Below are 19,954 nucleotides of genomic sequence, written 5' to 3' on the forward strand. Positions count from 1 at the left end.
CAAAGAGATTTTAATATCTTCAGGACCCCCAAATCCTTATGATGTCATAGCGTATGCAATAATACATAGAGAGCAGAATGCATAATGACATTCCAACCTTTATAGTTCATACTTTCCTTGAACAGCAGTATGTTGTCAGTGGGTTGTATTTGGCAATAGGAAACTTGTAGTTTGACAAGAGCAGTTGCAACTAATATTGCATTCCCTTGTTATGTTGCAACTTTTTCAAACAAGGTTGTTGTTACTTATGTTATAACACCTAAAAGTGCAGTAGGTATTTTTTCAAACTTTCAAATGGTCAGAAGAATACTCAGTTTCAAACACACCCCCACAAAACGAGTCAGCAAATCTTACAAAATCAAGCTCTTGTCATTTAATGCGTCTGGACCAAGGCACATTTTTTTTTCCAGCACACTTAAAGGAACTTCACTTCATTCGGTGGCGGACAAATATCTTTAAACAGTCTTCCCATTGTAAATATATTGGATTTGGATATTAAGGCTTTCCTTTGGTGAGAATTAAGCAAGTGCTTTGTCTGCCAGAGTGCTACAGAGTACCCCATTGTGTCCACTTTTCCAGCACATATATCTTTGCACAGCTGATGATGTCCATTTGTTATGAGGCAACAGCTGTCTGACTGGCCCTTCAATGAAACTGCTGTTCCAGGTAGGGACAGCTGGTCTGCCACCAGGTATGGCCAACATAGGGGAGAGATACTCGCCAAAAGTTCACTGCTCTGATGGTATATCTGACTTCTGCCCAATGCAAATGATTTTGTATCATTCCCGGAAAGATGCCAGTTGTCCTCTTTTCAACCAGCGATTTAAAGAAAAGAGCGTGCTTGCTACTCATTGGGTGCTCTGTTATTATTTTGTGTTGGATGCCATGCTATTTTACAGAAGTACCATATTTCTCAGACAATATGCTGCTGAGTTTGGGCAGTGTTATGGAAGTGATGCTATTATACTTGCAGTGGAAACCTAGCAATACATTTTGGGGAATTTAATGGTTTCATCACCTTAATATTTGTGACTATGGATATCTATTTTATGGTAAAAACTGTGTTTCAGATAGGTTTATTTTCAACTAGCTATAGAAAAATGATACCTCTTCTTTTCTTTCCATGTCCTACCAAAATGTCTGTATGTGGTATGATGTTGCATTTCTTATCTTAATTGGCATGCATTTATATATACATATACAGAACTCTTTGCTTTGTGGTTTGGGGAGTAAGACCATCTCATAGCATGTGAGATCCTGTATGCAACCTATCTATAACAGCATTTTGTTCTTTGGGAAAAAAAAAAAAATTGATGTCACATTTAGTCCTGAATTATTTATCCTTTCATCCCCTCCTGGCAGCTGTCACCCTATGTCTGGGGAATGCTCCTGCAAGCCTGGCTGGTCTGGTCTCTACTGCAACGAGACGTGTTCCCCGGGATTCTATGGCGAGTCGTGTCAGCAGATCTGCAGCTGCCAAAACGGTGCTGACTGCGATAGCGTGACTGGAAAATGCACCTGTGCCCCTGGATTTAAGGTAAGTCAGTAAGTCAGTCTCACTTTCACAGTCCATTTTCAATTCCACTGCCTTTAGTTAAGTGCCAAATTCTTCAAGATGCCAGCGTCCTTTGTCCACCACAGTAAAATAGAGGTAAGGATATTTAGGTACCACTGGATATGTTATAACACCCTGAAAAGACAAAATTTGTGATTGGTTCTCAGTACTGAAGTGAAGCCATTTTAAGAAAGAAAAGTTAGTTTCTTTGTAAGACATTGATAAGAATGAGGGTGTGCTGTTGAGGTGTAAATAAAGGGAAGAATGATAAGTTTCAGTCGTTATCTTGTTGCACCAACTCCTCATGTCCATCCAGAGAAACTGTAGACAAAGACATTTGTTTTTACAGTTTAGGACAGATTATTCTGCAGCTTTTACACACGTTTGCTGTTACCTATGTATTGGGTGCTAGTCTAACATAGAAAACATTTTACAGTATGACTGTTCTTCTAGGAATAATAACTGTGAAAACTGCAGCCAAATTAATTCTAAAAAATATTCTACATGTCCACATGATTTTCCATTAAACTGCTGTCTGACTGTGTTTTGGTTTCATAAAGGGCTTCTTTATTACTGAAAATACTGTCCATTGATCTAACCAAGTGCTGTTAGCTATGTGACCTGGGCTCTTGCAGCAACTAATAGAAAACTAATGCTTCCTGTAGACTTAAAAAGCATGAAGGATTCCCTCTCCCTTAAATTCAGGATAACTTAGTGACAGCTTAGGACAGTCACGGGCTGTATGTTTTCTGGCTGTTGTAGCACCTGAGTCAGTCTAGGTCATTTATTAGTTGTGTCGTCTGAACCTCCTCAAATAGTTTTTAGACTCTATTTTTGCATAATTCAGGGTGCTGCTTGTGGTACTGCTTGTCTTCCGGGGACGTACGGAGTAAACTGTTCGTCTGTGTGCAACTGCAAAAATGAAGCCATCTGTTCACCAGTAGACGGTTCTTGTGCCTGCAAAGCAGGTAGGTGTTGCTTCAGATTAATTTTCTTTTTCTGTAATCATAAAATGAAATTGAATTTTTGAAGTAGAGAAGAAGAAAGAAACTTAATAAAAAGCAAACCACCTTGAAGGCCATATCACTAGATACTTTATGCTTCTGCTGCTCTGGGAGGTGAAAGCTAGGAAAACTTCTGCTCAGAGAAGAGTGCACGTATCTCGTGTTCGTGTTTCCTCGACGCAGTTCTCAGTGGGCTGGATACCGTGGCTGGGTGAATTACTAATTTTTACTCTGAGATGGGCCACCACTTGTCTCTTGTGGCAGCACTATGGTCTGCTAGAAGGACTACTGGTATGCCATTTATTTGATGTCAGCATTTGCCCTGTTTCCCCTCAGCCCGGGTGAGCACCCCCTCTGGCTGCCACCCTCGCCCCTCTCAGCATCACAGAGGCACAGCCTTCCTGCCAGTTTAGCACTGACGTTGATATCTACCGGCAATTTTTTAAGAGTGAATACTCTTTTCCTCAGCAATTCTCTGGCAAAACCTTGCCTAATCCCCTTCCCTGCCTGTGCTCTCTACTGTTGCCTACTTCTGCGAGAAACTTTCTGAATCTCCAAGTGTTAGTGCGAGTGGACTCGCACTCCTCGACCCCTCTGCCTGGCTCTCTCCTCCCAAAAATAATTTTGATCGTTAGCGTACCTCCACCAGAAACTGTATGTGCCTGCCCACCTCTCCATCTACCAGTAGCACATGCCTTTGGTGGGAACAAAGATATCTCAGACATCCTCCAGCGCTGGTTCTGCAGAGATCTTTTCCCATATAAAGGTCTACAGGTCCACATGGTATTCCTGTTCAACCCAAAATATGCTACTAAACTCCACTTAAAGTTCCACTCTTGCGATACACCTGTTCTCTTTTTCAGTTCTGCTGTGAGGAAGGATTTACAGTCCAGCGTCCCTCAGCTGTGATGCTGGATTGCTGAAAAGAGAGGGGCAGGCTGTTGAATGCTCCCAAGCAAATCCCATGCCCAGCCTACATTGTAGACCCCCCCATCTAAAAATGTTTTTCTAAAAATACACAAAGATTGAGAGTGGGGGAGAAGTGTTAGAGTTACCGAGACAAATAGACACTAAATTTGTCAGGGACTGATGCAATTAAATCAGTCTTGTAGCAAACGTGGAGAGTTTCCAGTTTCTGCTCTTGCTAGAGGCAGTGGAGCTAATTTACTCGGTTAAAGTAGCTAAGGAGCTGGGATGTGAGGAGAAAAACTATTCCTTGAGCCGTGCATAACCCTATCTTCCTGTGCGTCATGCAGTTTTAGTCATACTAGGATGAAAAAGGACAGCAAATGGTGAAATTAAACTAAACCCAAATTCTTGTCATGTAAATGAAGGAAATTTATAAATCCTGGAAAGACACTTAAAAGAAAGTGTCTCAATTTTCTAGCTAGTATAGTGTAACATTTTTTCCTGAAATGACCCCTAAATTCGAAGTCATCAATCCAGGGCACAAGGCAGCTTCATTTCAATACATGTGTTTTGCATAGTCTATTGATTAGGTTCAATGCAGAATTATTTTTCCCTTCGCCTACTGTAAACAAGGTACAAAATTAGAAACTTGGCTTCTGTCGTTGCTGATGATAACGTATGACTGGCTCATGCCGTTTCTCTTGTATCCAATAGATGACCACATTTTTAAAAATCTATTTACATTTCTGTCTATCCAGTGCACAGTCTGTGAATCGTTGCTATCAGGCATAATCAGTGGTGAATGCTGCATTTTAGAGCCATTTTCCATTACATTATTTTTTGTATTTGGAGAGAAGTACAGAAATAATCTAAAAGGTCTTCTATGTATCCTTGGAGAAACCCAACTTATGCACTACTGTTATGTTTTCTCTTTTTTTGTGTCCAAGATTTCTGTTAAAACCATATTGCAGAACTGTCTGTATTGAACACTAGTGGAAGAATTATGAAAGCAGCAGCTTAAGTCTAGGGAAAATATTCCTAATTTTTTTCAGCCTATGCCTCAAAACTTCCAGTGTAGTTTAGTGCTTCTCAGTGGAATTTCAAGGTGTCTCTGTTTTCCTTTCAGATCTCCCATCAATTGCTTTTGTATGTTGGCACCCATTTGCAAATGTGTGCTGTGCACAGATGTTACAAGGTGCCCTTGAGCACCTTTGTTCAAACCTGGGCAAGTCCTCAGCTGAAACTGCTGATACTAGCCTGTAGTTAATGTTACCCCAGTATTGCACATCTCCGAGAGATGCCACGTGGTAGGGGAAGGGAAACGTGTCCTCAGAGAGGAATGGGGGAAAACCTGATTAATTTGTCACTTTAATTCTTATTTTTGGCAGGCTGGCATGGTGTAGATTGCTCAATAAATTGTCCCAGCGGCACCTGGGGACTTGGCTGTAACTTAACTTGCCAGTGTCTTAACGGAGGAGCTTGCAATGCTCTGGATGGAACCTGTACCTGTGCCCCGGGCTGGAGAGGAGAAAAATGTGAATTTCCTTGCCAGGTAGTTGAATAATTTTACTGAATTTCGTACTGCAGGATAATACTGGGCAGGGGAACGCTCCTGTCATTCTTCTGACTTCTTGGGGATAAGTCCCTAAAGAGCACTGCACCCAGTCACCCATATACGACTGGGTTCAAGATCAGGGACACGCAACAACAATTCTTCTGGAAGAACTCTGCTGTGCAGCACACCAAAGCACATAAAAAATGACTACACAAAATTAAGATGCACAGATGAACACTTTTTCTGCTTTCACACTTTAAAGTTGGACCTCAAATTTTTCATCAGCTGCTTTAGAATTTGTTGGAAAACACAGAACCAAGTTTTTCCCTCTCTATCAGCATCAAATGCTATCTAAACTGCTTCTGTTAAACTACCTGAAGTAAAAATGATGAGAGAAAAGATGTACCAAAAATATATTGCACATTAAGCAACATAATTTTAATTAAATTAGCTTATATCTATGGTACAGTGTGAATGAAGGACTTTCATTCCTTCTCAGTCAGACATGAGAAAGCACTCTTACTACCCAGTCCTATGACAGGTCTTTGGCTTTCTGCTGGGGTTCTGACTTCCGCTATCTCCCAAATTTTGAGAACTGCAAAATTAGAAATCATTGTGTTGACAAAGGCACGCTCCTCATCAGTTCTGTTCCACCTTGTAATCTGTAGTTTGGGAAAACCATAAAAATACATAATTTCAAAATTTTAAAAATGGTAAAATTCGAAACTGATTTGTTTTATTATGTTACAGTTTGGTTTCAATTACATTTCATACACAAAACTTGAAATATTTTATGAAAAATGGGGTTTTCCAGAGTCCATCTTTTCCAATGATGGACTTCAATTTTCCAGGAAATTTTTAACAAACTTCATTTTTTTGATAAGCTTCTCTCTGCCCTCCTTTTTCTCTCCACTGTCTTTTCTTCACTTTCGCAATACTATCTGCATAACAGGTTGTTGGTTTAATATAATCGTAAAGGAATCACCTGAACTGAACATAAACCTTGTAAATTCCCCTCCCATAACACATTCGAGCTTCTGTCCGTTTGGACTAGCTCTACTGAGCAGTAACGTGATAGAAGTAGCTGAACTACAACCTAAGACTGGAAACCACACCATCATTTTGAATGAAAATTTGTTTTGTTGAACTGCTCTCAGAATACTCAGAAGTGATTTTTTTGAGATTGTTTTTGGTTTTAAGATGAGGTATAGCATACACTGATATAGTGAGTAAAGTGGCAAATTCTAAAGTATTCTGGAAAGCTGATTAGAGTACAATCTGTGCACGTTTATGCAGTGTTTCCAACAATGCATCTCCATCAGAAGACTAATTTTTCATTTTTCTAACGCAGCTTTGTTTATCGCTTAGTGTCTGGTTCTGAAGGATGATGAGATCTCCCAAGTTCCATTAGCTCTTCCAAAACTGACTTATTAAAAAAGATAGGTATTGTTTCATGGCATTTGCTTCACCGTTCCAAATTTAGCAAAATAATGTTTAAAAGCGTTTCTATATCAGGTAATTTAGCATGCCCATGCTCATTGTCTTGCTCACTCTCTCTCTCTCTGTGTCAAATGATGTCCATAAGCATTTACATCTTTCAAATGCATATTCTGCCTCAAAATTCCAGAGGAGGAGAATAAGCAGAAAACTAATTCAAAGGTGTCCAGTGTTGTCTGAATTTTTTTCTTGTTTGAGCGGAGAGTTTATTTAAATCAATGTATTTCAATTTGTTTCAATAACTTCAGAAACTTAGTATCACTGCCCAGATTGTTACTCAAGATTTGACTGAAGTTTGGACTTCAGTCCAAATACATAGCAGACTAAAAATACCACTTTTCTACGACATGTTTGAGGATTTCCTTTCTGTCCAAATCTGATTATATGCAAAGGAAATGCTTACTCTTTTCTTTTTCTCTCTATAAAAATGTATTGTTGAAATGAGCAAAAGGCTCTTTATACTCAAATAATGTAAGATTTTGTTCTACTTTAGACTTGAAGGACTGGGAATTGAATAGCTAAATCCTGTGGAACTTGGTAGAAATGTAGGCATGAACATCAAAAAACAGCAGATGAATTTTCATGTAGGTTTTATTTGAATTTTTAATGTGACTGAGACCAATTTTTAGCCTCGAATTTAAATGGTTGGGTTTTAAACCTGACATGTTTTTTCCTTTTTTGCCTTTGCTGTGGGTAACCCCAGATGTATTACCTTAAATTTTACCGGCTTTTTTCCATGATTTTAATTTGGTTTTGACACTTTTTCTGTAAGATCAATTTACTGTTGTACTTTTCCTTGTTTTGACAATGCGATTGTAAAGGTTTTGCTCTTTTCAATTTCCCAGATAGATTTTGTATGGAATTACTTCCAAAATGTATGTGCCGCTTTCTACAGAAGAAGCAAAAAGGCAAATTCAAATGTTTAGATGTAGTTCCATGAAAATCAGCTGTGCTCTTTTGACACAGCTGAATACACCAAGAGGGGTGTTCAGCTTGTAACCTTAATCTCTCTTGTTGGTTCAAAAAATGTTGCAAGGCCAAAAAATAATTCTGTTTTGTGTACTGTCTCTTAGCCAGAGAGCTTCTCTTTTTAACATCGTATATGCTCTAGTGCAGAGAGGAGGATTTTTAATCAAAAGAAGGTGATACAGTTTGTGTTGTTTATGCAATAAACTTCACATGGAAGATGTATTTTAATCTAACGTTTTACTACTCTTTTTTAGAAATTGTGGCTTTATGTTGTGTTCCTTTTTGACCAATTCATAGAGAGCTCAGGGTCTAAGGCAGAAATGAGACTGAATTGCCTTCCCATCGAGGGACCCCCAGGTCCTGGAGTAGGAACTCAGCTGTAAGGGAAATTAGCAGGGCAGCACAAGAAAGCTGTCATTGCAGCCTCCGATAGTGTAGGTCACTGTGTTCTGAATCACTGTCTCCAGGTCCATTAGCCTGGGACTTTTCAAGAGAATGTAATTAATTCTGTATCTTCCCCTCTTAAATGAAAGAATGAAAATGTAGGACGCGAAAATGTTCCAAAAGCCAGAAGCGTTTTATATTAAGAAAGCGGATTACGGATTTAGGAGAGATCTGTGGTTGCCTTTTGAGGCAGGACTGACCAGAACTTGTTCTCCTCTAACTCCCAGTTGTCGTCATCTCTGGTTTGTGTTTTGTTTTTTTTTGTTGCCACAGGATGGCACATATGGTATGGATTGTGCTGAACGCTGTGACTGCAGCCATGCGGACGGTTGTCATCCCACCACGGGTTATTGTCGCTGTCTACCGGGATGGTCAGGTACAAAAGAGACCGTCACGAAGGACAATGAGAGTTTCCACTATGGTGGGACTTGGCCTTGTCTCTCAGTTTTGTGTGTATGAGGAGGAGTATGTGGGGTTGGAAGGAGAAAAGGGCCAGTTCTGTGGCTGCTGTGTCCCTTCTGTGATTCACAGGTGTGGAAACTTTGTCGAGTGTGGGATCCGCAGAAAACTGGGAATAGAAGGGGAAATCTTAAAACTTGGGTGCCTCCCCAGTACGATTCCTTATGAAAGTGGTGAATAACTGTAAATATTCGAGGTTGTGCTTCGCAGCTTTGGTGGGTAAAGAATCACATCCAGGAACTCAGAAAGCTTTGCTCACGCAGCCAAGAAGAGGATAAATCGTGCAGAAGCTATGCTGCCATTTGAGTTTCTCAAACTTTTGAAAAAACTAAGTTTCTCTGCACATATTTTGTTCTGTATGAAAATTGTTGCACTTTTTTCACAAAGTTTCTCCAGCATTTTCATTGTGGTTTTAAGAACTATATATATTTAATTATTCACCAAAATTTGTGTTTGACACTGTTGTTGTACTCTCTTGTGTGTGCAAAGCAAGATTTTTTGAAAACATGATGAAACTATACAGAAGGGCAAGCTATCATGAAATGTTCCCTTTATCTCTAGGAGGTATTTTAGTTCTCACATAGATTTCTAGGCTCTAAGTGTTGGGAAGACTATTCCATCTTCAATAAGTATTAATTGACACTATAAGTTTGCCCCTCTCGGAGTGTTCTGGACTTTGTGTCTCGCTGTGATACTGTAGTGTTGCAAAGGTCACATTTCATGTCACCTGTCTGTACGGACTCCTTCCATTTAATAATGAGAAGCCAGCATGAAAAACACACCTTAAACGAACAAAGCATGTTTCTGCTAGAAAGAGAAGAAAGGAGGGTTTTTTTTGTGATTTCAGATGTAACCTAGTATTATTTATTATCCACTCACTCATATATAAGTTAATATTTTTCCTAACTGACTTGCAGGTTCATGATATAATTGTTTTCTTTTTTCTCTGGTGCTTCCAGACATAGCAGATGGAGGTGAGCAGACAATCTGCAGCCAGTCATTTATTTGACAAGTTCAGCAAATCATTGTGCTCACAAAAGTTTGTGTGGAGCTTATGACTTCCTCAGATACGGTCTTTACTGAGTTTTTTCCCAAACTTTGATTTTTATACGCTTTTTTTTTCTAGCTCTGTAGATGGATCACAGGCATTTTGTTCAAAGGACATAATACTCTGTGTCTGCAGTTCAGGTTGATTAGTTGTAGTTGATTACAGCTTAACTGGTGTTTTTTCTACTTTCTGTTCAGATGAACATGACTTTTATGATTATTGGGGGGTAGGAAGTGGAAATCTGTAGGGGATACAGACATGGGCAGGAAGGGCTTCTGCTTTGCTTTGGAAGACCAAAGCCATTTCTTATTTGTGCAATTTGTCTGTATATTAAGCTTCTGCCAAGTTCTTTGAGAACGCCTGTCTCACTGTTGAGTCCCCCCGTTGTCCCCCTTTTCACTGTGAAAGAGAGAGGCTTCCAGAGCCAGCACTCGCTGAACTGAGCCAGGAGTTTGTTGGTTTTATTCTCTTCCCACAAGCTGCAGTGTGGCTTACCATCAGCCACTCAGATACCTCCGGGAAATGACTACCGCAAGAGTGCAAAAATAATCAAAGTTCTTTGAGTGAATTATGAAAAAAAAACTGTTAGCATTATGCCATCTATTACTATTTTGTGAGACACTACTTTGTGTTCGTATTTATTTTGTTATGTTGTTAATGGCCTTTGATGACTGTTCCTACTTTCAGGTAGTTTCAGGTAATTGTGTGTGTGTGTGTTTGTTTGGATACACTTTCTCAAACTTATGTTTGGATCTGCTCAAAATATGATTTCTTAAATTAATAAATGTATTAAGCAAAGAATACCCATATTAAAAACATGTGAACAGTTGCTGATCTTGAGCAACCATGGTGTAGGCAGTTAGAGCTGTTCACGAGTTCCAGATGTACTGCTCAAAATACGTCTTGTGAGTTTTCTAAAACTGAGACGAATCATCAGAGACCAAAAGTGTGTTAATGAACGAAGCCAGATTAAAATAGGTAGTTTTGAAAGGCCATACTAAAAATCTAGCAACTTTTTATAACAGGTTATAAAAATGACCTAGGCAGTGTAATATAACTAGCCTGGGATGTGACAAAGGCTTCAAGCGTAGCACAAACCTTGACTGTGCTTGAACTCGGGTATTGAAAAGGAGACAATACTTTAGTGAAATCTCATTTCGTCTTCATATTTAGAATGGAAGAAGATTTCACTAGAAAGAGACTTCATGCGTGATTATAGATAAAATTGAGTATCCGTCCCTGGATGATGTCATCACAACAGCGTGTGTAACAGGCTAGTTCCAACATGTTGGTGATGTCTAGACACGCAATATGACATAAACGGCATAGTTTGCTTTATACTCAGTGTCTAGAAAAATCCTCCTCCCACACTTCACATGTCAGAGCAATACGCATGCAGAATCTGGTCTCTCTGTAGATACTTATATTTAGAATGATTAAAAAAAGGAGAGAATACTTTAGAAACAGGTTCTCAAATAGCTGTACTGTAATGTTACATTGCAGAAATAGCATTAGATCGTAGGATTAAGAAGGGAGGTTGTATACATATTTGTATGCATAATAGGTGGAGAAGCAGATTTTGTGAAAATATAGGAAGGTGCTAAAATGCAACGAATTATGTTAGAATAGCTTAGATTTTTTCTGTTAGATTTGTTAAAGTAACCATCAGATTTACTAGTTTTTGGTGGTTAGTATTACCAAAAAAAACAAAGAGAGGGAGAAACTGACTTTGGATCCGTCTAATGCTTATCTAACCCAAATGAAGGATGTAGTTGTTTAAAAACGATTGGGATGGCAGTGTTAAAAAACAAATACATTTGAAGAAGCTTAAAAATGTGAACTTGTGAATCTTTTTTCTTTTTCAGCAAGAATAAATTGATGAAGCCAAGGTAAAATGCCCCAAATGTTTTGATGCCACCAAATCATATAAAGTTTCTGAAAAGACATTTTAAATGTAGCATTTTTCTCAGCGCTGTGAACAGAGCAGTTGTCTACACTTTCCCCAGGGAATTTAATCAGAGGAAATAGTTTATATAACTTTGCAGAAATAAATGAAAGGTGGAAGATTTTTCCCTTGCTGGGTGACACAGTTGTACCATAACGCTGGGGGACAGGACACGGGCTGCTCGGGGAGGGGGGATCACTGGCCTGGCACGGTGCACGCTCCCTCCCTCGGGTAGTGAGGGAGCTCCCAGCTGCTGACGTGGGCACAAGTGCTGTTGTCGTGTACCAGAGGGCAGCCTAGCTAACATGCTACCCTTTACTTTAGTCTCAAGATGCAGCTGCAGCTGAGCATTGGGTCAACAATATGATGCTGTATGGTTTGGGTTTTTTAAGTTGTTTTTTCTTTATTTTTGAACATGCCCAATGTATTATCTTTTGCTTCTTAGGTCCTAGTTATGAACGAAAGTGTAAGTTCAGTTATCGACTATTGCATTGTCATGAGCTGTTATAAAACTCAGGAAATAATTAAAATTGGCTTTAATTAGGTCCTGTTTTAATTTAGGGTTTCTGTTTTTAATTTAGGTTCTGTTGCCTAGGATGATACTTAGATTTTTCATCCTAAACAAGAGTGACTTCATTTATAGGACTCCTGTTAGAAATCCTACCCTCTCTGTAGTTTACACCAAGTGCTCCCTATACAGCAGCTTAATTCTGCTTAGAAAAGCAAGAGTTAAGGGAGATGTTTTTTTCCTGGCAGCCTGACCATTCCATCACGTTCCAGGAGCCACATGACAGGATGGCACAAATGAGAAACACCCGCCCACGCAGAAGATGATGTCTGCCCCAAACACTCTCATCCCTTGACATTTTCACTGTATCTTATAAATAACTTTTCTTCATTTGGAGGGAACGCAATAGCTAAACAGTGGATGAGAGTAAGAACCATTAAAATAGAAAGCCCAAGAAAGACGCAGAAAATGTACTCCTCCAATAGGTAATGATAATTAATTCTCCTAGTAATTTAAGTTCACTTCCATTAGCCATCTCTACCGCTTCTCTCAATGGCCACAATCCAGCAAGCACCACGTTAACTGTTAATTTCATCCCTTAATCTTATCTGTTCTGCAAGCAACTGTCAAAATACAATTTTTCCAAATTGCCTAAAAGATTAGAGAATTCATATTCTTGCAAACTGAGATTTTGCATTAAAGCATTGTAAAAAGGGCAAAGGTTTTTCTCCAGACAGTTTGATTATTACTCTGTTACAGTAATGTGGGTGTTACTGATTACGTATTACTGTTGTGCTTTCTTGGGTGCAGTTCTGCTGGACATTTCTGTTTGTGAAGAAATGTCATGTCATACTGATACAACATTTGCTATTTTTAAAATCAATTTAAAGGTTATGCAGTGCCAGGGATTGTGAAATACCACTAGTCTGCTATCTGTACCAAAACAATAGCACGGGTTTATGGAAAAGACAGATGCAGTAATATCAGCCTACATCTTACCAGCATGCACAGTATTCATCCATATGCTACAGCAGATAGGGTGTTGGTGACTTTTTGCTGTGCCGAACACCTGCTGACGCTAGTCAGATTGCCCATCACCAGATGTGTTGTTTCTGTGAGGAAGTGCTGTGTTTTTCCATGTGCTCCTGACGTTATTTCTAAGAGGCACATTTGTTGCTGGATTATAACAGGGAGGACTGTCATCTGACACGTGCCCCACCGATGCAAATAACCAGGTCCCCTGGGAAGCACAAACTAGAATTTTCCCTTGCTCCTTAGCTTTTAACGTATACACATTTTTCCCCCTCCTACACAGAAGAAAAAAGATGTAAAAGAGTAGTGTCACGGGTCTTCCTCACCTTAAGACTGAGAAACGAGCTGCTGCTGGAACGGTGCACGTGGTGCTGGTGCCTCGGTGCACCCAAGCTGAGAACCTCTTGCAAGAACGTGGGTTTCCCTCCACCTTGGCCCATTTCCCCTGGGGTCCTGAAGCACGAGGTCCCATTGTGACAAATATTCAGTGTGCCGCAAAGTGAAATCACATGTGGGAGCTGTGTCATGATAAACAGCGTATTTACTTTCCAAGCTTAGGGAGACGAATTGCTCAATAAGAGGTTTGGCCTACCCTGCGTCTGGACTTCACCGTGTTTGTATCTCTATTGCCTATGCGTTGTGGTGGGTCTTTATGTGGAAAAAATACCACTCTTTTAGAAGAAGAACTTTAAATCAGTAGATAAAGTACATTTATCTTCTACCTATCAAGAAGGTAAGAAGAGGAAAAGTATTATTTTCTTGTGGCTACCTAAAATGTGGCAGATGAAAAGAAGAGCATCACTGGAGTGGACGACAGTATGTAGCAACAGTATGGCCTTCAGAAAGATAACAAGGATATCTCAAAAGTGATTCTTCCACTAAGATTTGCAGATACTGATGTTTGCCTTCAAACTCTGATACAGCGCTGGGTTTTTGACAAGTTTTTGTAGCTGGCTTCCTACCAAAACTCACAGGCACAAATTCTCCTGCTGCCGCAGTGAAGAAGCAGCGGTCTGAACTTCTAGAGAAAAATCTTTGACCCTTTCATTAGCTCCTTAATTTGAGACACTTTTATTTAGTCTTCTGGCTATCTTCAGCGGGGGAGCAAGGTAATTCTCTTCCCTTAAAGACAATGAGGGTACTTCTAAATAGTGCCTATGAAGTTTTTCGCCACTTCCCTGTGCTGTTTCTCCCCTTTATTTGACAGAGAAGTAGGGAAGCAATTCTCACCATCAGAAGTCTTAGCTTCCTTAAACAGAAGTGGTCAAGTGTTTGTTTCTCTCAAATATGAAGGGTGAGATCTTGGACCATAATGGAAATGTATCATTAGCTTTAATGACACCAAGATATCCCCAGGTTTTGAGGGCTTGATCCTTCTCTTCTTTAGGCTGTTGTATGTCCAATTTAGTTCTGACTTATGGGAAGTACACCAATATGCAAATAGGTTTTAATTCTGAGAGACTATACTGGAAAATTCCATGTGTTGTGAAGATAAATTGTATAGCAAATACACGTTCTTTATGAAAAAAATAATTCTTTTTAAAGTTTGGATAATTTTTTATCAGACTAATGGAATAACAAGCTGGAAGATAGCACTTACTTCCCTAATAAATTTGCCTGGGAAGATTGTAAGAAATAATTGGTAGATTTTTTCACCTTCGAGTGCTACAACAAATTAGCTCTCTGTTGATCTGATTTGGATGGATCACTGAGTCTCAACTTAAAAATATAGCATAGGGAGTATGTAAACTCTCTGCTAGCATGGGCAGAAACGCTGGTATCCCTAAAGAATTATCTACTTCATTCATGCAATTACGAATGCTGGGGGAATGCTGATTTAGATGCGAGGCCCCCAGCATAAAGCACTGGGCATTAAATGCATGAGCGTTTCTTCAGAGCAGCTTAGCTGAAGTTTATCATGACCATTCAGCTATTGCCTAGCAACTTGTAAAGGCCATCAAAGAGCTCTTTGTCCATAGCTCTGGCAAAAACATTTCCTCGCAGATATCCTTATCAGTATCAAAATCAACATGAAAACTTATTAAAAACAGTTTTATTGCATAAGAGATTAATACTTGCTTGAAATTGTGGCAATTGTAAGCCAGTACACTGTTGTTAGCCTTGTTGTAAAAACTGAGTCTAATCTTGCTTTGTAAGTTCTAGTAAAAATGTTTCTTTTTCCTCACTAACTTCTAGCTTTTCTATAAAAGCATAGCTTTCTTTGCTGAAATTTCATATAAAGCAAAGTCTGGAAACTTCTTTTTTTTATTATTTTTTAATCCTTTTAATATTTCTAACCTATTCTTTCTCAAAAATAGACATACTTGATTTTTACAGCTATAAGATGTGAAAGTCAGTTTCTCATTTTTAAGTGCCTTGTGAACTTATCTAAATAACAGTGAATGAGATTTAAAACTATTTTTATAAATAGAGATGCAATAAATCATTAAATGAATTAGTATTTCTGCTTTGCTATATTTATTCTTGACACACACAGAGGAGTGAAATTGATTTTGTTTATGATCAATAGTGAACATAATAAAATTCCTTTTATGGTGAAACAGAAGTAATATTCAACACTCTTTCAGTATGTTATATTGTCATAATTATTATTCGGTGATATTTAGGATACACTGTTTCTTTGCTAAGTAGAGGGATATCATGCTCCACCTGACTACCTTGTTGTAGGGGGTGAAAGTGGGAAAGAAAAGGACATTTTTTCAGTTTCCCTAATGGATCGTTTTCCCTGATGTATACTGGAGGAACTTCTTCCTTCTTCATTTTCAATGGTAGTTGTTGGCACTTTTAAGTATCGTGGCTCTGTGCGACATGGGGCCCATTGTCTTTTCTACCCCAGTGTGCCCAGTATCACCCTTTGACACCATGCTGTCATAAAGCATCCTCTGTGCACAGATCAAGACGATATAATTGAGCCTGGTGTTATTGTATGTCACTGGTCTACATAATCTCAGATAATGCACTATGGTAACTCTTGGCAACCGCTGACTTGTTAATAGTGACCATTGTGTACTGAACACCACTGAAACCCATTAAGACTCCGTGAAAAATGTCTTTTCTCTGGCAGGGTTCACTGAGTGAAGCTATGTATGATATGAGAAATAACACTCACGTGAACAGAATGCCAGGCTCAATTCTGAAATCCTCTGCATGTGTCTGCTTGTGCTTTCACAGACTTATAAGCCTGAGTTCTCAGATTTGTGAACCTCAGGCAGAGCAACCTTACACATCTGAAATAAGCAGTCTTGTTTTTAAAAAAATGCTGTGCTCTCATCCTGCTCATGTGCATCAGCATCTCTCAAAATCAACCCACTTTCTTTTACCTATTTATCCACAAGTAGAGAGTTAATGAAAAAGTTGACCCAGGCTACTGAGAAGGAAGTCTATACTGCCTCTCAAATGATAGCAGAATGACATTGCCTGTGCAGGCAAAAATGAAAATGTAATGCTATAAGAAGCCTTTCATTTTTTGACAATAAATTTGTTGTAGGTCAGTGTTAACCAATGATCATTGTACAATTAGGGCTTTTAGGTGGCCCGTGTACTGTCTGCTGCTGGCTAGCATCTGGATTCTAAAAGGCAAGTGTTTTCTTTCTTGCTGGCGTTAGTTGGTGCAATCTGTTGAACCACATATTTGATTATTCAGTCTGTTGATTGTCTTGCAGCGAAACAAACAATTGGAGAGTCTGGAGTGTCACCTTTCCTCTGAGAGAGTTAGTCTTCGGATATAGGCAGCTTTACAAGGCACATGCTGTGGGGGTTGAGGAATCACCTCTGAGTCTGGTCTATCAGTAAACAGTGTAATCATTTTTCAGTATTGTTACGAACAGTAGGTTTTGCTCTTCAAAGTTAAAAGATGTTTTTCTTGTCACATGCGAAACTGTTTTGCTTTTTTAGGACTCTGGCAGCCAGTGAACCTGTGGCATATTTTGCTGGAAATACTTACAAAGCAAGACATGCTTGTGGTTGGATTCAGTCCACTTTTCCCTTAGCGAAGGGCTTCATTCAGCAGAGGCACTACAATAATACTTAATTGTTGATGCAAAGTACTGTAGACACAATACGGTCTGAGTTCCACAGTGGTGCCTGCTGGCATTTAACATGCAGCGTGCTTTTTAAAAGCAGATAGTGGAAAAAACAAACAGGAAAGTTAAATTTAATGTTGCTGCATTGCAAAGAAAAAAAACATCCCATGATTGGATGATTATAATTAGTGGTTTGTATTATGATTTATGTATAGGGGTTCAGGTTGTGGCCATTTTATAATCAATTTTATGCCAAAAATGGTTAGACAAAGCACTTACTGACCAGCATCCTTAACACTGTTGCAGCTAAGCATTTTGGAATGCTCACATGGTGTGTTTGGAAACCCTTTGTGTGTGCTACATTTTTCCATTTGGTATGAGGCTTAGCAGTAATCAGCTCACCACTAATTAGAAATCATTCTGTGTCCTGCACCCCATTATTACACAAAATTATGTCAGACCTTAGGAATTTTTACATTCAGAAGGAAAAGTTTCTGCAATACCTTTTGTCATGCATTTCCCTAACATAAAATTTGAAAATAAGCTTTTGCTCTTTCAAAACAGCCATTATGGAGGAAGCAAAAGCCATTATTTTGCTGCATTTGAATTACTTTCTACTTTCAATTCTCGTTATTGATACCAGTAGTGAAAGTGAGAGGAACAAAAGACCTTCTTAAATTTTTATATGTATGAAAGTCTTGGAAAACTATGGAATTCTTTATACTATTGAGAGGTTTGCATTCATCTTTGTAGATCTTAAAGTATCGGCGGGCAGGAAGCCTGGAGGTAACATCCCATGGAGCTCTTATGTTCCATCTAAACCTGTAGAAGTGCTTTCCTGTTACAGAACTCAGGATCAGCCCTTATGTGCAACTGGAATACGAAAGACATTCACTGTTCTGGGGGAAGGCAGGAGCGGAGATGCAAGTTTACCTCGTTCTTGTTCTATTTTCCTGATGTTAGTGGTATTTTCATAAACAGGTTTTGTGAGCTGTGTTTTAAAAATTAGTCCTCTGAGGACCAAAGGTTTGACCTAACTATGCATAAGAGTTCTTTACAAAGGCTGACAGTTTTGTTTATTTATGGTTGCAGGCATTCACTGTGACAGTGTGTGTGCTGAGGGACAGTGGGGTCCAAATTGCTCGTTGTCTTGTTACTGCAAAAATGGTGCATCCTGCTCTCCAGATGATGGAATCTGTGAGTGTGCACCAGGATACAGAGGCACCACATGTCAGAGAAGTAAGGACAAAATAAATGTTTTAAAATCTCTGTTTCTCCCTCCCGTACTTGGAATACATATGATATAATACCGTAATGCGTTGTTAATTGTAGTATGAAGTACTATGAAACACTCCTTGATTGGACATTTTGTCAAAATGTATGAATATACAGAAATAAGTGTAATCTGAAATTAACAAATGTTTCCAACTAGTAGTGCTCTTCTTGCTATGGTACAACTTTACTTGTATTCACTGTCTGTGTTGTGACGTCGTTATGCACACGACTTTCTAAGAAACACATTTAGTAGGGGATTCCATTCTAAATTCCATTCCAGCATTTCCAAATGTGATTGATGAACATTTATTTTGTAATACATATTTTGGTAGGTAAATAAGACATGCCTGAGTTTCAGAAGCTAGAAAACTTAGCTTTCTATTGAGTCTGGTAGGAATCATTGGCTTTATTACTGCTTTTTTTTTAAACACTTATTTTGAAGCAGCAAAGAATGGCCAGTGGGATCAGGTCTCACAGTAAGTAGAGGGTATCACAGGTACCCATAGTTGCATTTGAAACACTTGTCTCTGTAAAATTTAAATGTTACAAGAAGAGAGATACAGATGAACTGAGACAAATCATACCAGAAATAGGGAGGCAAAAATAAGATGATGTGCAAAATATCTACCCTCCCAAGAGGATTTGTCACAGCAGTCTAGCTGTCTTCAGTTTGAATTGTTGAAGCTGTGAGGGAAAGGTGTTCAGAGAAGAGAAATGTGAGTCCTCTGCCATTGAAGGGTAGCCCTGTTTTCAGAGGAGGCCTCCCAGAAACAGGGTCAAGAAGCAGGTGGAGTAAGGCCAAGCGGAGATGCTACTAGGTCCTCCAAAAGAGGCTTAAAAGGCAGGAGATGACATGAAATGATTACTAGAAGGCAGAAGGAGAACCAGAGGAGGATGAAGTCCTAACAGTCCAGGAATGGCAAGATTTCAAGCTGAAGAATGTGATTGCCTATGGCACTACTAAATCCCACATTAGTGTGGCATTAGTATTCCTTAAGCATTTCTAACTAAGTGCAGTACTGATTCGCACTATCTAATCTCTAAAGGCATTGCAGTTACTCAGTTAATCCAAAGGCAGGCTAAGTGTAACACTACATGTAAAAATGTTCCCTGCGTATTGGAACTGTGCCGATAACCTGGACCAGAGGCTTCCAGTCCGGTGGCTCTCCGAGCCCCTCTCTGATGCACGGTCTGGAGGCCGGGAAGACAAAGGTCACACGAATAATTTGGATCCCAGTCAGAAAGTGCCTTTTCAGTAAACAGGAAGACCTTTTGGCACTGTTTCACTTGGAAAAGTTAATCTCTCTAGAGAGATCTGGCCACATAACTTGTGTCAACTATATAATTAAAAGACTGAATCTTGAATAAAATTAAAACGCTGAAAAGATTCCAAGTTAGTTTTCGTCACTGCTAATTGCTGCTGTGCAATAGGTATTTCTCTTGATGCATTACCTAATATTCTAGTTTATTAGGAAATAAATGCCAAAATGGATTAGAGCAACAAAGAAGGAGCTTTTATGTGACAGCCTTTTTTTTTCTCCACCTTTTTAAAAATTTGTTCTAAGAAACTAGTGCCTTTAGCATAAAAATCAAGTGGGCGACTCTCTATTTTTGGTCTTGGGTTCTCTAAAAGTTAGGTGATGCTTAGCTGTCTGTACAATGTAATGAGGACAGTGAGTACCTAAATGAAAGGATGACTGGAAAATATTTG

General features: G+C 39.1%; 1 protein-coding gene across 2 annotated transcripts in view; it reads left to right on the top strand.

Moving 5' to 3' along the window:
* The window catches only part of MEGF10 (multiple EGF like domains 10), a 77,999-nt gene that overhangs the window by 40,423 nt on the left and 17,622 nt on the right, over positions 1 to 19,954 (top strand). For both annotated transcript variants that reach the window (XM_075136575.1, XM_075136574.1), the window contains exons 9-13: positions 1,363 to 1,537; positions 2,403 to 2,523; positions 4,857 to 5,020; positions 8,207 to 8,309; positions 18,061 to 18,207. In XM_075136575.1, coding sequence (XP_074992676.1) covers positions 1,363 to 1,537; positions 2,403 to 2,523; positions 4,857 to 5,020; positions 8,207 to 8,309; positions 18,061 to 18,207 — 710 coding nt within the window. The remainder of the gene's footprint in view (positions 1 to 1,362; positions 1,538 to 2,402; positions 2,524 to 4,856; positions 5,021 to 8,206; positions 8,310 to 18,060; positions 18,208 to 19,954) is intronic.

This window comes from Calonectris borealis, chromosome Z, assembly GCF_964195595.1.
Source record: "Calonectris borealis chromosome Z, bCalBor7.hap1.2, whole genome shotgun sequence".
NCBI lineage: Eukaryota > Metazoa > Chordata > Aves > Procellariiformes > Procellariidae > Calonectris > Calonectris borealis.